The 18,620-nt window shown below is 41.8% G+C and overlaps 2 protein-coding genes across 2 annotated transcripts; both read left to right on the forward strand.

Annotated features, from left to right (window-relative positions):
• The first annotated feature begins 1,594 nt into the window (after window positions 1-1,594).
• On the forward strand, window positions 1,595-9,768 carry LOC100824616 (cycloartenol synthase). The gene is made up of 18 exons (XM_003574378.4): window positions 1,595-2,074; window positions 3,256-3,441; window positions 3,534-3,623; window positions 3,698-3,892; window positions 3,996-4,080; window positions 4,170-4,336; window positions 5,084-5,272; window positions 5,400-5,513; window positions 5,769-5,891; window positions 5,962-6,084; window positions 6,338-6,436; window positions 7,265-7,321; window positions 7,677-7,723; window positions 7,810-7,953; window positions 8,038-8,215; window positions 8,673-8,753; window positions 8,867-8,950; window positions 9,262-9,768. The coding sequence occupies exons 1-18, from the start codon at window positions 1,874-1,876 to the stop codon at window positions 9,379-9,381; spliced, it is 2,283 nt and encodes a 760-aa protein (XP_003574426.1). The 5' UTR covers window positions 1,595-1,873; the 3' UTR covers window positions 9,382-9,768.
• Window positions 9,769-11,845: 2,077 nt separating this feature from the next.
• LOC100844079 (cycloartenol synthase) lies at window positions 11,846-18,537 on the forward strand. The gene is made up of 18 exons (XM_003570861.4): window positions 11,846-12,130; window positions 13,430-13,615; window positions 13,939-14,028; window positions 14,128-14,322; window positions 14,444-14,528; window positions 14,682-14,848; window positions 15,097-15,285; window positions 15,367-15,480; window positions 15,785-15,907; window positions 15,985-16,107; window positions 16,536-16,634; window positions 16,729-16,785; window positions 16,894-16,940; window positions 17,032-17,175; window positions 17,299-17,476; window positions 17,682-17,762; window positions 17,870-17,953; window positions 18,041-18,537. The coding sequence occupies exons 1-18, from the start codon at window positions 11,903-11,905 to the stop codon at window positions 18,176-18,178; spliced, it is 2,328 nt and encodes a 775-aa protein (XP_003570909.1). The 5' UTR covers window positions 11,846-11,902; the 3' UTR covers window positions 18,179-18,537.
• Window positions 18,538-18,620: the final 83 nt, after the last annotated feature.

Here is an 18,620-nt window from a genome sequence, read left to right on the forward strand (position 1 = left end):
CTAGGCAGGAAACCAGAAACAATGGGCAGCCAGCCAGCGGCCAACTGGTTCCCTGGAGCTTTCTCCCAATAAAAGCAAAGCAAAACAAAGGAGACTTTTCTCGTTGTGTATGTCTCAGCAGTGCCATATCGCCGTCGTTCATAACTAGTTTTTTTTTTCCGAGCTTTCGTCCATAACATTGACTCCAATTAATTAGATACTCCTTCCAATTCATATTACTCAACGCAGCTTTGTCTAGATACGCATGTACCTACATAATGAACTGTGTCTAGATAAGCAAAAACGGACAAGGCAGCGACACACGGTATGAGTATATAGTTTTCGATGCACTAGGTCGGCATAAAGACATATCTAAATATGTGAATGAATTTCTCAGAGGATTCATGGCATGGACAGGACACACATTCAACCTGTCACAAAATCTCAACTCCAAATCTAGCCCACAGCTCCAAGCAAAAAAAAAAGAGAGAAGATAGATCAGCCCATGCACACTACCAAATTCAAAAAAAGAAGGTAATCGTGTTGATACAGTTCTTCAAGGCCTGGTTTGTCCTTTTGGTTTCTTGATATGAATTTCGAAACTAGGTAAATACATATCCGATGAATGTTACTTCCTCCGTCCCATATCAGGTGACTCAAATTTGTCTAAATATGAATGTATCTATGCCTAAAAAACGTCTAAATACATGTAATAGAAACTCACTTAATATGAGACCGAGAGAGTGTCAATCTATATCTATCTAAAAAATACGTACTGTTCACTTCACCACGCGGTTTCGTTGCCTGTCAAACCCCCTTCGTTTTGTCCGCCCCCGCCCTCGGCAACCTCCTCCGTCCTGCGGAGAAATCCCTAAGATCGAGCCCCGCGAACAACCCTGGACGTCCGCCGCCGCCGTCCACCGTGGAGGCTTCCCTACTCCGCAGACGGCGCATCCAGCCCACCGACAACTTCCGTTCCAGCTCTCTTCCTCCTCCCCTCGCCGCCGTCGGGGGCAAAGCCCATGCGGTGACGGTGGCGGCGGGGCTCGGCGGTTGGCACTCCATCCTGGCGGCGGCGTGAGGTGGCAGCGTGGAAGCCGCGATGGCGAGGCGGCGGCGGGGCTGCGAAAAGACCATGTTGTCACTTCACCTGTAAAGAGAATTTCATCCTATATTGAAAGTCATAGTGTAAATCATGCATCTGTGATCTTGCGAAAATGACTTGAAAAAACAATATTTTTTAGTTCATTTTCACCATGTTGTCACTTCACCGCATGAGAAAGAAAGACCTTTGCATTCCTTCGTTCCCATATTTAAACATACTCCATATACTCCATGGTAACTGAAAGACCAATTCTTTGACCACGAAGGTTTAGCAAATGATCACCTTTGCTAGGCTTTTGTGATATCTGTGTTGGCATTTTCTTTTTACAATGTTGCACTATTTGTTATGTCATCAATTAGTTGTTCCGTAGCAACGCACGGGTCTTTTGCCATCGTAGGGCTCACAGATCGCAGCTGTACGACCTGGATGGGCGTCGTCATCATGGGCCGTTGCGCGAAACAGATCGGACGGCATCACGAGGCAGACACCTGCACTGCACGGCTGCACGTTTGGGGCTCACAAATCGCAGCCTCCAGACGGCCGTCGGCAGCACGACGCCGCAGGCTCCAGTCCAAAACCCCACCACCACCACCATCATCCAGCCGCGCGTTCCCGATCCCAAACCCCTCTCTCCCCATTAAACTAACTGCTGCTCCGCAGATCGGGCCGGCAGATCTCGCGGCTCTCCCTCCCCACCGCCCCCATTGCTTCCGCCCCGGCGGCGCCCCGCCTCCTCTGCTCCGAGGCAGCGCTGTGCTGTTCGCCGTAGGCGGTCCATTTGCAGCGGGGATGTGGCGGCTGAAGGTCGGCGAAGGCGGGGGCGACCCGTGGCTGCGGAGCAAGAACGCGCACGTCGGCCGCCAGGTCTGGGAGTTCGACCCGCGCGCCGACGACCCGGACGCCCTCGCCGCCGTCGACGCCGCGCGCCGGGACTTCGCCGCGGGCCGGCTCCGCCACAAGCACAGCGCCGACCGCCTCATGCGCATCCAGGTAACCTACCCCCAATCGCCCGCCCAATCGCCGCCCGCTTGCCCGGCGGCACGCCGTGATTTCGAATTTTGGTGCCCATGCCCGTCAATTCTCGTTTCATTCTACGGAGTAGTACCGTTACTCGCCTTTCGTTTTTACAATGGACGGATGGAGGCCGCGGTAACTTCCGACTGGCTAGTAGTCCTCGCGTACTATTACTTCTTGGACCCGCTAAGCTACTTCTACTACTGATGTGCCTTGCCTGTGCGTACGGGATTTTCTCGTGGGGTTCGTTCAATCGCGCGGAGCAGGCAGGCACGCGACAGCAGGATCAGGATAATGTTTTCAGCGAGCCGCCTTGCGCCCCCCCCCCCCCCCCCCACACACACACACACACACTTTTTTTTTTATCAATGCGCAGCGAGTATGGGCTCCTGCGATATCCCTTTCGTTCTACCAGTATATTCTATGCATTCCACTTGGCAACGATTTTAATGTGCAGCGAGTATACTGAGATCGGATCTTGCGACTTGCCCAGTGCTAGTCTTTCTTAAGTACTCCTATGTTGGAGTATGGATATATGTGAAATGCACAATGTGGATGCAGGATGTGAACGGTCCTCCTTTCCTTGTTGTTGAGTGCTCTTAATGCCAAACGGAACAGAGAGAAGTAAAGTGCACACCATCGAGAAATGTGTTTATTGTGAACATGGGCCGATGTTGACCCCTCCGTTTCTATTAATAGAAACCAGGAAATTACCAGTTTCATTACAGTGATATAAGTAGCATCAAACAATCAAAAGAGCGAGCGAGCAAGAGTGTATCCCAGTGTCAAATCAGTTCGATAACAGCATTTTGATCAGAAGGTTCTTAATGTTGAAATCATGCTTTTTTGTGTGTATTCCAAAAGTAACAAAGTATTGCTGCTATTTTCTCTCCTTTGGGTTAAAGGTTTTAATCCAATTACAAGAATTTCATTTAATACATTTTGGGACTTAATTAAGACCAAAACGTGCATTTCACAATGCTCCAGCGGTATTTATGCTGATGTTGGAGCCATTTTTGTGAGGAAATCTATATTTCGAATTATGTCCTACCACTTCATTTCAACATTCTATGGATTCTATGTAACTAAAATCAGTGTTTTATTTGCTAGGCGATACTATCCTCTCTGATTGCTTAAAACATTTGTGTGTGCTGCAGTTCGCGAAAGAAAATCCTCTTAAGCTGGATCTTCCTGCTATCAAGCTGGAGGAGCATGAAGATGTCACAGAGGAAGCTGTGTCCACCTCTTTGAAAAGGGCAATCAGTCGTTTTTCTACTCTCCAGGCACATGATGGACACTGGCCTGGGGATTATGGCGGCCCTATGTTTCTTATGCCAGGATTGGTACTTCCTCTTGCTCAAAAGTGAACATTACATTCTTAAACTTGCTCATGTTATATGGGGAACTTACTCGTTTTATTCCATCTTTTGCTCAGCTTATAACTCTGTATGTGACTGGATCACTGAACACTGTTTTATCATCAGAGCATCAGAAGGAGATCTGCCGATATCTCTATAATCATCAGGCAAGAATCTAGTTGCCAACTCTACCATCTTACAGTGCGTAACATCGGTAAAAATATTTGGTAAATGTGTCTAGAATGAAGATGGAGGCTGGGGATTGCACATCGAGGGCCCAAGCACCATGTTTGGCTCAGCTTTGACCTATGTTTGTTTGAGATTGCTCGGAGAGGGACCAGATAGTGGAGATGGAGCTATGGAGAAAGGCCGAAACTGGATTTTAGATCATGGGGGAGCAACTTATATAACATCATGGGGGAAATTTTGGCTTGCGGTAAGGAATTTACATTCTTCACTGCGTATACTAGCTGCTTCCTTCTCGTTCAACCTTATTATACGGCCTAAAGAATTCCTCCTAATTCCAATGCTTGTTTAAGGTACTTGGTGTATTTGATTGGTCTGGTAACAATCCACTGCCACCAGAAATATGGATGTTGCCATACTGCCTGCCAATTCACCCAGGTTCTTTTTGCACTGCCGTATCATTTGTTACTTTGACCCTCCATGTTGCGAGGTTATGACTTGCTGACATGCTTGGCACTATTGTGCAGGTCGAATGTGGTGCCATTGCCGAATGGTGTATCTGCCCATGTGCTACGTTTATGGAAAGAGGTTTGTTGGACGGATTACACCAATTATATTGGAATTAAGAAAGGAACTGTTCAAAGTCCCCTACAGCGAGATTGATTGGGACAAGGCTCGCAATCTTTGTGCCAAGGTTTGCTTGCATCAGTCTTATTCATGTTGTTGTGTGTGAGCCAAGTTATTGATATTATGCTACAAGTTCATATGAGGCTATGATGAGCGACAGTCAGTTAATGGAAGATCCCAAGTAGATCTTGTGGGGCCAATGCGGTCCTCACTCGGCTACAGAGTTATGAGAAGTCCAATTGCCAACTGAATAAGCTGACATAGCCATTTTGATTTGAATAGCAATTTGGGTCTAACTGTGCCTGTTTGGATTATTTTCAGAAATACTTGTTGACTTGTTGTGTACTGGGTAGTTAATTTGCAGTATTGGTTCATATCATGCTTTTACTTCATCGTGTTAAGATACAACATGCTTCATCGGATCGCCTCGTATGTTTTCCCAGTTTCTCATGCTTGGAAGTTGCTACTGTACACTGCTTGGTTCAGGAAAGAGCATGATTTTGACTCATCAGTAACCACTTGATGAATTTGACTGCTTCTGGATCTGTAATACTGATGGAGGCTTATTCCATGCAAGTGTGGTCAAATACTGTAGATTAGCCCCCTCAACTCTGTTCAAGGCTCTTTTAGCCCGCTCCCAATTCTTGTTGAAGCTCTACCTCTATGCACTAGTCACAAGATGAGTTATTATAGTAAACCATTGAAATTTATATAAAGCTATCCTATTTATGTTGCTTTATTGGCAAGATGTCTATTTTAGGATTTAATGACTAATATTGTTCTCTGAAGGATTTTTGGTGTGCTTTTATTGTAGGAAGATCTGTACTATCCACATCCGTTGATACAGGATATCTTATGGGCCACCCTACATAAATTTGTGGAACCAGTTCTGACGCATTGGCCTGGGAACAAGTTGAGGGAGAAAGCTTTGAACCTTGTCATGCAGCATGTTCATTATGAAGATGAGAACACTCGGTACATTTGCATTGGTCCCGTGAACAAGGTAAAAAATTGAAGAATATAATAATTGCCTGTTGATCCACCTTTTCATATTGAAGATGAGAACACTTGGTGCATCAATTATTTCTTTTTCATATTGTTCAACTAATCATGGCACAAATTGTGCGCAGGTATTGAACATGCTTACTTGCTGGATTGAAGATCCAAATTCAGAAGCATTCAAGCTCCATATTCCAAGAATCTATGATTACTTATGGGTTGCTGAAGATGGCATGAAGATGCAGGTCACTATGATTTACACCATAATGAGTTTTTATTTACTTCATACTTCTATCAACAAAGCCACTAAAACAAGAAACTTGTCAATATATATACGTCTTACTGTCTTTAGATGGTATCATATACAGAAAATGATTTTGTTATAATCAATAAACTTATGTTTATTTTAGTCCACATATCACAATTTTTTTAAGGTGGTGTTTGCATCACTGGCTTTTCTTTACTTTTGACCATAAGCGTCCAGTTTCTGTCCACTGTAGGGTTATAATGGTAGCCAGCTCTGGGACACAGCATTTACAGTTCAAGCTATTGCGGCTACTGGCCTCATTGAAGAGTTCGCTCCCACTCTTAAGCTAGCGCATGACTACATTAAGAACTCTCAGGTACATGCCTGTTTCAATATTTTAAGCACATCTCAGTACATTGTACTCACCCTTAGCTGTTTTATGAAAGGTTATTGATGACTGCCCGGGAGATTTGGATTATTGGTACCGCCACATATCTAAAGGTGCATGGCCCTTTTCTACTGCTGATCATGGTTGGCCTATATCAGATTGCACTGCAGAAGGACTAAAGGTGATTAGTTCTTCAGTAATACCAACAAGGAACTTTATTTCACAGTTAAAACTTTTCTCTTTTGAGATGATCTTTCGTACTTCCACCAGATAGAATAAGAACCATTGTAGCTCTCATATCTATACCCCATTAGTGCTGTTCCTTGGCTTTTATTTGCTGCTATTCTTGACATTCTAGTGTTCAACTGTCAAATTCATTAGCATAACCATTTTTGAAAAATGTTTTAATTGTTGATATTTTATTTTACCTTCAGGCCTCATTAGTGTTATCAAAGATATCTCCAGAATTTGTTGGCGAACCGGTGGAAGTTAACAGACTTTATGATGCTGTCAATTGTCTGATGTCTTGGATGGTATACATGTTCAAACTTTTATTTTTTGTTAGTTGTAATTATTGCATCTGTTTGTTTTACTAGATGGCCCATGTAACTATATCGCAACATTTGATTACTCAGTCTTGGAGTACTGAAATGGTAAAGCTTAATATTTTATGTAGCAGCAGTTAGGTTATATCACCACAAATCATAAAGCAACATTGTTTTGGGTGGAGTAGTGTTATCTTCTATATCTAAGTAGGAGAGGCCCACTACTTGATTTCTCTTAACATGCAGGCATGCCACATCATCACATCATTAATATGTTCACACCTCTCTCAACATGCAAGCATGCCACATCATCACATCATTAATATGTTCACACCTATTTAGTGAGAAACTCATATTTGTTGCACATGCATGCATGATATTTTCCATCATGCTATCCTCACTATGTGAAGAATCTATCATACAATTTCATTCTATGTTTTGAGTTTTGGATATTCTTTCGTTGCTACTTAATTTCACTCATGTATATTAACTAAAAATTTCCGCAACAACGTGCGGGGCATCATCTAGTTTACTAAACAGCAGGGCTCTCCCTTGCTGTCTTCCCTTCTAAATAGAGGTGGAGCAGTGGGTATTGCCGTATTGGGCAGTTGTAATCAGACTTCCCTGCCAGATTTTTGCCTGGGATAACATATGTAAAACTGCTCCAAACAAGATTCTTTCCAGGGCAAGAAAAATATATTTTAAAGTCTTCAAAGTTTTGTTGCCAGTAGTTCTCGATAATTTTATTGCTTTACACCTCTTTCATGTTTTTTCTGAGTGGAGACATGTATAATAAATAGGTTTTATCCTTCTCAGAACGAAAATGGTGGCTTTGCAACATATGAACTCACAAGGTCTTACGCTTGGCTGGAGGTAAGTACTGAACTTCTTTGAGGACCCTGTCTCCCTTGATTGTGATTGTCCAAGCATGTCAGTGATTGTTGCTATGCTGCCATGAGAACTTGGAAGTTACAAGTTGCTTGCTTTCTGCAGTAATTTCCCAATTTGAATCACTAAATACCAAGTCAAAAAGGACTAGTACATTCGATAACAATTCATGTTGAATTAATACAAGTTTGCTGGACTCTTTGATCTGATGGTTGCTTTGTCTGAAAAGCACAACCAATCATTAAGAGTATATAGTCTTTCATATCGATTTACGGAAGTCCTTTCCATCTGACTTGTTAAATATGTTCTCCATATTGATATGTTTTATTAAATTGTCCAGCTTATCAACCCTGCTGAGACCTTTGGGGACATTGTGATTGATTACCCGTAAGATGCCATAATCATTGTCAGTTCTTATGCTACTTGCCACATAGTATACAAACTAAAAAAATGTGACACTAAATTGGTGGCAGGTATGTGGAATGTACTTCAGCAGCAATTCAGGCCCTGACATCATTTAAAAAGCTCTATCCTGGGCACTGCAGGAAAGATGTAGATAATTGTATCAACAAAGCTGCTAATTACATTGAGAGTATTCAAAGAAGCGATGGTTCATGGTTAGTTTTCAGATTTCTTTCAGAAGGATACAAGTGTGGCATGCATATAACACTCTGTGTTGTTCTATGTCTGTTTTTCTACAGGTATGGCTCTTGGGCTGTCTGTTTCACCTATGGTATATGGTTTGGAGTGAAGGGGTTGGTTGCTGCTGGTAGGACGTTCAAGAATAGTCCTGCAATCCGAAAGGCATGCGACTTTCTGAAGTCAAAAGAGCTTCCTTTTGGTGGCTGGGGAGAAAGCTATTTGTCATCTCAAGATCAGGTAGATTTATCTAAACAGTTTGTGGATATACTTGAAATCTTTTTTACTGTATTACATTTGAATGTTTCAGTTTTCGTCATCAGTGTATGTTATCAAGATTTTCTGTTAGTCTAGTAGAATTAGTGTTCCTATAATTATGTATATATCAACGAAATGGGCATTAACTTGTGATAAAAACCATATGTTTCAAGCATACACATTCCTGAGTGATACATTGTTCATCTGAATCGTCGTTCTTTTTCTCCCAATTCCACCTTTGACATCTGCGCGCCATGTGCATTGTCTGGTACGATAGGTATCACATTTTAAAATGGACCAGTTAGTAGTCAAAGCATGGTAATCTTGCATCTTCGTTCTTAAATACACATTATGCTCCTGGGTATCTTAAGAAACTTTTTCCTAATCAATAACCATCTTTTGACTTGCATTTTGTTTTGATGTACTTGCATTGAACTAGGTTTACACCAATCTTGAAGGCAAGCATGCTCATGCAGTAAACACTGGTTGGGCCATGCTGGCTCTAATTGACGCAGGACAGGTTTGTTTATGATTACCTTGGACTGTTATTCCTTATGATGCATTTTCGTCACAAAAAAAGAAACCTTATGATGCATTCATTCATGATGGTACTTTAATATCCGTTGGGTACAGGCTGAGAGAGATCCAATGCCTCTACATCGAGCGGCAAAGGTTTTGATCAACTTGCAATCAGAGGACGGGGAATTTCCTCAGCAAGTAAGTCATAATCGATCTTAGAAAGCCAACACCGATGCTCTCTTCCATCTCTTTCTCAACTCAAAACTTTGGTCTAAGTCCAAATCCAAAAGGAAAACATTTCTATAGACAGAAGTACGTGTGTAAACATTCTAAGCAATTCGACTGACAAAACAAAACAGCAAAACCAAATTACTGGTTGACCAGAGAAGAAGACCTTTGGTTGCATGAAAATCTTGAATAGAACACAGCCAAAACTAGCAAATCTTCAATACTAGGGAACCTGAAGCGTTATGTCAGCTGATTATTACTTTTCTCGCCGCATTTAACAGGAGATCATGGGAGTCTTCAACAAGAACTGCATGATCAGTTACTCTCAGTACAGGAACATCTTCCCTATCTGGGCGCTTGGTGAGTACAGGTGCCGAGTCTTGGCCGCCGACAAGAAATAGTACCACGTTGCTTTTGCAAGAGCATGTGCAGATCTACGTCATTTTATTTGGGTTGGGAGGGAGGTGGGGTGTTCATGCCGGAACAGTGTATATTTTGTAATAATGTTGCTAGGTTCATGTGAGATCTGATAGTTGTATGGCATGCATGCACCTTTTCTCCTTCAATGGAGAAGTAGAGAAATAAATTAGTTCTTAGTTCTCACATCTGAATCTGGTGAGCGGTGACATGTTAGTATGTTACTGCATCTGGACTCTGGAGGTGTATGTATACTGGCACGGGGGATCCCGATTTTTTTATACTGAATTGGGGACCCCTATTTGCCTCCATTTGGCCGAATTGCTGCGTTGTAGCCTGAAGGAAATTGACGTTGGACGCCCATTAGCGCATAACTAAAACCACAATCCGTTTGAATCAGCGTATTTGTTTAGAATCTTGCTTGCCTCTATATGTACAGGAGCATAAGCGACGGAACCCAGCTAGCCGATATATACTTTTGCCACTTCTAGGCTTTTCCGGTTTCAAGACAGACTTTTCTGAGAAGCTGTTCAAGTCATCCTAATTTTTTTGCTAGACTTGCAGCTTAGCTTAGGCAACAAATTTGTACTTGCAGCTTCTCCAGAAAACGGGAAGGTCCTAACAAACAATCTCTTTCTTGTTTAATTGACACGAAATATCACGGCGAAACATCTAAAGACTAAAGTAACGTGGCAAGACGGACACCCGAAGAGGAGTTGGAAATCGGCACCCCAGATGGACCCGTATATGCGTCGAGAATTCTCGAGCACCACGCCCAGGCGCACAGCAGCCGGGACATAAGAGTGTTCAATGCAAGTTGTTTGCACAAAATAAACCGACTTTTGTCTAAACATACTGGTACTTATGTTTTACAGGACATGTGCTTAATTAAACACCTCTAATATAGAATTAAACACCGATGTTTGAGAATAAACCGATTTAATTTTATAGCACTACTTTAATCACCTTACATTTGACGTGCTCGGCGCCGCCGGTGCATGCATTCGGCCGCACACATCGAACTGCCGTGCCGTGCAAGCGATGGGCCACGACGTGGGCTTTTCTGGGCCAGTTGCAACAAATGCTAGACCGTTTTTCACGTGCGCCAACGCCAGAGCCAGCCCGCGGGTACAGAAGGCAGGATCAGGACATGCACTCCCTAGAGGAACACGACGACCCGTTCGGACGTCTTCGATCAGCTACTGCTATCTCCGTTTCAAAACGCAAGAAGTCCTAGATTTAATCTTAGTCAGATTTTATAAAGTTTGATCAAATTTATTTAAATTGTAATATGAAAATATATAAATCTAGAGTCGTACATGTTGATAATTTTTTTATAAACTTGGTCAAATTTAAATAGTTTGATTTAAGATAAAGAGAAAACTTCTTGCATTTAGAAACAGAGCGAATGGTCTAGTGTTTGCCACTTATATCGTATAACTTTAGATGATTGGCGCTATACCAGAACTCTCTATCATTGTCCTTTATTTTGAGAGAGGAATCGTTGTTCTTATGATTTGAACAACATATATATTCAATATTTTATCATGAGTTATTTGTGCTTGTTCTTCCATTGCTTGCAGCGTTAATTGTGCTACTAGCAAGGTCAGTTATGCTCGGAGTTGGTTCAAAATTAATTGCAGGCTGTTTACCGTCAACATACGGCAGATCGTGAGAGTTATTTCCAACTAATCAATAGCTATCTCTCTCACACAAAGATTGGAACACCCGATAACTCAGGATCGATCCGATCGACTAGCAACTTCTTCAATAATAGAGTAATATTGATCTGTAAAGATTTGGATACTAGAATAAATTTTCCATACACTCCAACCCATACGGAAGACTGTCTGCTCTCATAGTACCTATTGCATAACTAAAGAAACTTTGGTACAAAATCAAGCCTGTAGCGAATTAAGCACACGAGACGTTGCAATAATTAATCATGCATCTTAATATTGTGTTTGTGATTGTCGGTTAACCGCTAATTAAGTAGATGGGAGGACGCTCATTCTTTCCTTTAATTAAAAGTGGCGCAGGCTCGATTTTGCCCACCGTAGTTTCCTTAAAAAAAAAAAGATGGGAGGACGCAGGTGAAATCCTGCATATGTCTCATGTCTAGACTAACCTTTTGATGTGCCAAATCAAATTTGGGATAGGCTTTTTCTCTCAAAAATTAATAATCTGGAATGGTTTTAAAACTAGCAAGTCAATCGAATTAATAGAACCGGCCTAAACAGTAAACAGCGAGAGTAGTGCACGGTACCTTCTCTACTACCGTACTACGATCACTCGATCGGTAATATAATACACCTGCCTCGCCGTCAAGGTGTTAATTATAACCAAGACGACGAAAAATGCAAGCTAGGTCTTCATCTCCAGCGAGTACAGTAGCAGACTAGCAGTGTGTGTATATATAGTAGTAGCTCCATTAATTCTCGAACTGTCAGGTACACGAACACATAAAAGCAGTGGCTTCTCTTTTTGGGTCGATCGATAATATTTATGTGGCGGCTAAGGACCGGCCGGGAGACGGCCGGCGCCGGCGGCAAGCCGTGGCAGCAGCAGCTGCGCAGCACCAACGAGCACGCCGGCCGCCAGGTCTGGGAGTTCGTCGACGACCCCGCCGCCGTGGCTGCTGCTGCTGCCGATGCCGTAGACGACGCGCGCCGGGGGTTCTGCCGCCGGCGGCACGAGGCCAAGCACAGCGCCGACCTCCTCATGCGCTTGCAGGTGGAATATAATCATGTCTCGTATGCTTCTCGTAGCAACTGCCCTCTAATTAACATTAACATGCATGCAAGCAGGTCAGTTACTCCTTCCGTCTCCAAATAAGTGACGTAGATTTGTATAATTTTTTTTAACGGATGAAATATATAAGGAGTATAACGAGATAAAAGAAAATATTTTTATCATTTATTCATTCAAGCAAGCATACTCCCTCTATTCAGGTTTACAAGGCCATTCTTCTTTAAAAATAAAACGTACAAATTCGAGTTTACAAGAGCTCGATCCCTTCTTCACCATCAATTTTCTTGTATGTGTTGAGTCACTTTTGCCTTGGCACTAGTAGTGTTTTTTTCTTGATATATCAGTATTTCATCTTATAAAACTTTTCACTATTTACCATTTGAGCATTTTTTTTAATAATCGACTGAAAAGAAACCATAAAAATAGAATTTTGGAAGGAAAAAAAATCATAAATAGGAGTACTACTAAATTTGAGTGTAGGGCGCCCACAGCCCACGACGGCCCACCTACTTTCCTTCTCTACCTCCATCCCCTCCGGCGAAGCTCTTCCTCCGCCGTGCCGCCATTCCAGCAATCCCTTCCGCCTCCAGCCACGTCCTCGATCGGCTCCTCGCCACGCCACCGATCTTCCCACCCCGATCCAGTGCAGCCCATATCAGCATGCGCTTAGTCGCGTCTGCCACCGCAGCCCATCGCCGCGGCCGCCCTCTGCCAATGTGTAGCGCCACCGCGGGATCGTCGGGGTGCCTCCCACGGCGGCGGCGGCGGCGAGATGACGAAACCCCCCAGCGGAATTAAATATCAAGCGAAAAAGCCCCTGAAACTGCAAATTCCGTCAGAATGGGTTGCGGAAGTTAAAAGGAAATTCCAAAAAAATTCTGTACCATGAAAGGGCATTTTCTACAGTACCAATGCGAAATTTCAGGATCAGATTGAATACGACTTACTAGAAAAAAATTCGGAAGAATGCTTCTTAAACTATTTATTAGTAAGTATTCTCTACTCTTGTATCTAGATTCTGGTCCCCCCCCCCGCCCCCCTTATACTAGAATATGCCATCTCAAAAAAAAATTATTGGACATTTCTCAAAAAAAAATATTGGACATTTTTCTCAAGCTTATGTAAGCCATTTTCACTGCATATGCCCTCCCCTAGTGTATGCAATGTAAACAGTGTCATGAATGTCCACGCCCATTTCTTCTCCTCAGTTTACATGTAGTTGATCCTGTCTCTAATTAATTAACTGTACATGTCATTGTAAACACTTGCACCTTTTTGCAGTTTGCCGAGTTGAATCCTCCCAAGCTTGACATTCCTGGCATCAAGCTGGAAGAGCACGAAGATGTCACAGAAGAAGCTGTGTTGACCTCTTTGAAGAGGGCGATTGGTCGCTATGCTACTCTCCAAGCACATGATGGACACTGGCCCGGGGATATCGCCGGCCCTATGTTCCTTTTGCCGGGCTTGGTATATACTTCCTTTCACTCATGTACAACAGTTTTTTTTTAATCTCTTCATGTCCTTTTATTGTGGTACTATAGCCTTGTCTGATTTTCTCACACTAGCATATCTCATCTTATATCAAGTTATGGAAGAAGTTTCTTCCGAAATCCGAGAAGATATAGAACAGTAAAATGTAAAATATCTGTATCTATCACTTTTTTTTCCACTTGGTATCAGATAATTGCAACATCTCATTCTAGGCATATGTACATGGCGCATCACTTTTCTGTTCTACTTCTTTTTGACAGAAGTGATCCATTTGGTTTCTTCCATCTTTTTTACTCTAGGTTATAGCACTGCATTCGACTGGTGCCCTCGATACTGTCTTATCATCAGAGCATCAGAAGGAAATATGCCGGTATCTCTATAATCATCAGGCAAGGGCAATACTCATCTGAACAAAACGTTCTTAATTTCTTGCGATGTTGAACTTACACAGCGAATTGTGACAATTGCACAACAAATTGTAAGTGCAGAACACAGATGGAGGCTGGGGATTGCACATTGAGGGCCCAAGCACCATGTTCGGTTCTGTCTTGACCTATGTTACCTTGAGATTACTCGGAGAAGAACCAGATAGTGGCGATGGAGCCATGGAGATAGCTCAAGATTGGATTTTGGGTCATGGAGGAGCAACCTTCACAACATCATGGGGAAAATTTTGGCTCTCGGTATGGAGGTTATGCATTTCCCCTCTGCAGCTAGCTGCTTTGACCTTGATACAAACGTTTACTTGTTTCAAACCTGGAGAGGTCCTTCTCAAGTTCTGATGTCTGTCTTAACTTTCTTAAGGTCCTTGGTGTATTTGACTGGTCTGGTAATAATCCATTGCTTCCGGAACTATGGTTACTACCATACAGCCTTCCATTTCATCCAGGTTTGCCCCCTCAAAATTTCTCTCTCTTTCTGCTTCATCTTGTATTTTTGGTTATCCAGAATTTTTTTATCATATAGTTATTAGTATATATGATAGTAAGTTTCTTAACTTAGTATCTTCCTTTCATAATTAAAAATGTGGTGTCACACACAGGGCGCATGTGGTCCCATTGCCGAATGGTATACTTTCCCATGTCTTACATATATGGAAAGAGGTTTGTTGGTCCAATTACACCAATTGTATTGAACTTACGAAAGGAGCTCTTTAAAGTACCCTATGATGAGATTGATTGGGACAAGGCTCGCAACCAATGTGCTAAGGTCTGTTGGATTCACACTTGCCTTGAATTTTGTTGTCCTCGTGCATGTTCCAAACCAGCAACAACATAAAGTAGCTTATATTATGATGCCACCGAGGACCAGTTTCATTGAAAAGTTTCTGCTCTGAATAATAGTGACATGTACACAGACATGGCTCTTGAGCCCACTCATTTTTAGTACTTTAGGCAGAGATCTCCATGCATGATATGAAGTGTTTTCTGACAGATTTTGTTATAATTGCACCATAGGAGGATCTGTACTGTCCACATCCACTGGGACAAGATATCTTATGGGCCACCCTTCACAAATTTGTTGAACCAGTTCTGTCACATTGGCCTGGATGCAAATTGAGGGAGAGGGCTTTGAAAAATGTCATGCAACATATTCATTATGAAGATGAAAACACTCAATATATTTGCAGTGGTGCTGTAGGGAAGGTAAATTAGACCATGATGGTTTCTTCAAAGAAGGGCATGTTCAGCTGATTGTTCTAAAAATTGAAAAAAAAAACGGCGCAGGTATTAAACATGCTTTCTTGCTGGATAGAAGATCCTACCTCACAGGAATTTAAACTTCATATTCCAAGGATCTATGACTACTTGTGGGTTGCTGAAGATGGCATGAAGATGCAGGTTATTTTGTGTTGTTCTTCACTCCATTTTTATTTATTTTCAATTGAGATGACTGCTCCAGCAGTATAATTTTCCACATGTGCACTTAAACTTAGTTAAATAGCCCTGCAAAGTTACTTTAGCATTTTCAGTTGGCACGCTATTTATTTTGCGTCAATTTATCAACTCAATCGAGGCATAACACCTTCGAAGTTCGAACACCGCACTAATCTCGGTTCTAAAGAGACACTTAGACTGTGGTGATCTTTTCTTCTCTTTTGGCTTGCTATACTATCCATGTTAATAAATGGTCCTGTCACTGTAGGGTTATAATGGTAGCCAGCTTTGGGACACAGCTTTCACAGTTGAAGCTTTATTGTCTACAGAACTCACCGAAGAGCTCGGTCCTACTCTCAAACTAGCCCATGAGTACATAAAAAATTCACAGGTAAATTCGCAATTCCTGTTTTTCTGGCCAGATTATGTCATCGTTTGATTATTTTTCTACTACTTATTCTGTGAAAGGTTCTTCACGACTGCCATGGAGATTTGAGTTACTGGTATCGCCATATATCTAAAGGTGCATGGACCTTCTCTACAGCCGATCAAGGTTGGCCTGTATCAGATTGTACCGCCTTAGGATTAAAGGTATGCCTCATTGCTGATGTCATCCTAGATTCTGTGCATGCATACTTTTCAAGCTGTGACTACTAAGATTTATATAAATATTTAGTTTTGTCACTTGAAAATGATATTAATAGAGTAATTCAGAACGTCAGAACTTGAACTTATGTATTCAGTTAACTATGTTAATGGAATTCAGCAGCAGCTTTGCAAGGCGCTTGGATTTTTTTCTAGAACGTTATATTCTTCATACATTTTTACTACGGAGTAACATATAATTAAAAGATAAGATCAAAGGTGTGTGTTGGAGATCGTGTTGCTGTGATATTTTTTTTCAAAGCTTCAACATTTGTTCTTCCAGGACCTAGGAAGCAGGGACTCTCTTAAGTGCACATTTAGTTCTTATATTCTGTCGTGGTGTCAAGGTCATCATTTTTATTTTTTTCCATCAGGCCTCATTGTTGTTGTCAAAGATTTCTCCAGAAGTTGTTGGCGTATCATTAGAAACCAATAAACTTCATGATGCTGTCAATTGTCTGCTTTCTTGGATGGTATAAATATCTATGATCCTAATATTTTTTGCGTATTTGTTTATTCAAATTTTGTGAACTACTTAGTATCTGATAAATTGTTTTTTTTGTACAGAACGGGAATGGTGGTTTTGCGCCGTATGAACTCACAAGGTCTTATGCCTGGCTGGAGGTGAGTGATGTATTTTGTTTGAGATACAACTGTAAGGATGGCTCTACAATTCAGTTTTTGTTTAAACACTGTTTTTTTACAATCTGACATGCTTTTAAAACTATCCAGTTTCTTAATCCTTCTGAGACCTTTGGGGACATAATGATTGATTATCCGTAAGATGTGACTGATAACCATATTCTTGTTGCTATGCTGATTTGTCATGTTTTAAGAGAAACTGAACTGAAATGTAAACTCTACTGGCAGTTATGTTGAATGTACTTCAGCAGTGATCCAGGCCCTGACATCGTTTAGGAAGCACTACCCTGGACATAGGAGGGAAGAGATCGACAAATGTATCCGTAAAGCCGATAACTTCATTCAGAGCATTCAAAGAAGTGATGGTTCATGGTTAGTGTTGAAAGAAGCTCCATTTGGGAAAAGTAGAATATATACACACAAGTACAGCTTTCTATGCTTTTCGTGTCTCCAAACTGCTGCTAGTATTGTACATTGTCTGTCTATTGGCAACAGGTATGGCTCCTGGGGTGTTTGTTTCACCCATGGGACATGGTTTGCAGTAAGGGGTCTAGTTGCTGCTGGAAGGACATTCAAGAACTCCCCTGCTATCAGGAAGGCATGCGGCTTTCTGCTGTCCAAAGAACTTCCTTCTGGTGGTTGGGGAGAAAGCTATTTGTCATGCAGAGATAAGGTATACATTCCTTTCTTCCTAGCTAGAAAATGTTTGTTGGTGGATGCTCGAGTGTAGAACAATAATTTATGGTTTCAAAGATCAATCAATCGACCAATAATTAATAAACCACAAACATAACCACAAACATATATTTGCTTTAATTTTCTTAAAGCAAAACGAATGTTGCTTTGATTTGAACATTTCTGTGATTTTCTGCCAATAGGTTTACACCGAACTTGAAGAGAGGCGCCCACATGCAGTCAACACCAGTTGGGCCATGCTGGCACTAATTGATGCTGGGCAGGTCTTTATTTTCCTTTTCCTTCTCATTTTTGAGACTGTTGATTTGCGGGTGGATTAAGGTACAACTATATGAAGTAGCTCATTCTGAACAAAAAATTGTTGGAGCAGGCCGAGAGAGATCCAGCACCTTTGCACCGGGCAGCTAAGGTCTTGATTAACCTGCAATTAGTGGATGGCGAGTTCCCTCAGCAAGTAAGACATGATTGACCAGGCAACTTTCATTCAGTTGCTGTTCTGTTTTCCTATCAGTTAAAAACGGTTTTTCCTTTTGTAACACAGGAGATAATGGGAGTCTTCAGCAGAAACTGCACGATCAGCTACTCCCAGTACAGGAACATCTTTCCTGTTTGGGCTCTTGGAGAGTACCGCTGCCGAGTCTTGTTGGACACCAAATCCCTGAAGGGCAATACTAGCTGATCCTTGTCAAGTTCCATGTCAGAAGTGAAGTTAAATTTACAGAGGTACCTACCTTCTCAAGGCAGGTTAAGTGCAGCCGGTTTTAGCTTTATGTATAAAACCGGGCACGATTGGTCCTTTATCTAAAAGATGGTAGTACCATTGTTCATTTTTAGGGTAAAATAAATAAATAAATTACTGATGAGCGAAATGTTCTTATATGTATCTATGTGCTTGAGTGCGTTTGTTCTTTCTTGTTTGCCTATGTGCATGAGTGCATCTTTGCTATGCAGAGGCTTATGCTGGCGCATTGCTTGATATGATGTTGAGAATTAATAAAGTTCCCTTTTTCGAAAATAAGAAGAAAAATAATTATGTTTTGGAAATGCAGCAGTCGTTAACCACATATGTGCTAATCTGTAGTCTTAAATAGTCATACCTGCCAGTGTCATGTTTTTAGATG

This window comes from Brachypodium distachyon, chromosome 3, assembly GCF_000005505.3.
Source record: "Brachypodium distachyon strain Bd21 chromosome 3, Brachypodium_distachyon_v3.0, whole genome shotgun sequence".
In the NCBI taxonomy this organism is placed as follows: domain Eukaryota; kingdom Viridiplantae; phylum Streptophyta; class Magnoliopsida; order Poales; family Poaceae; genus Brachypodium; species Brachypodium distachyon.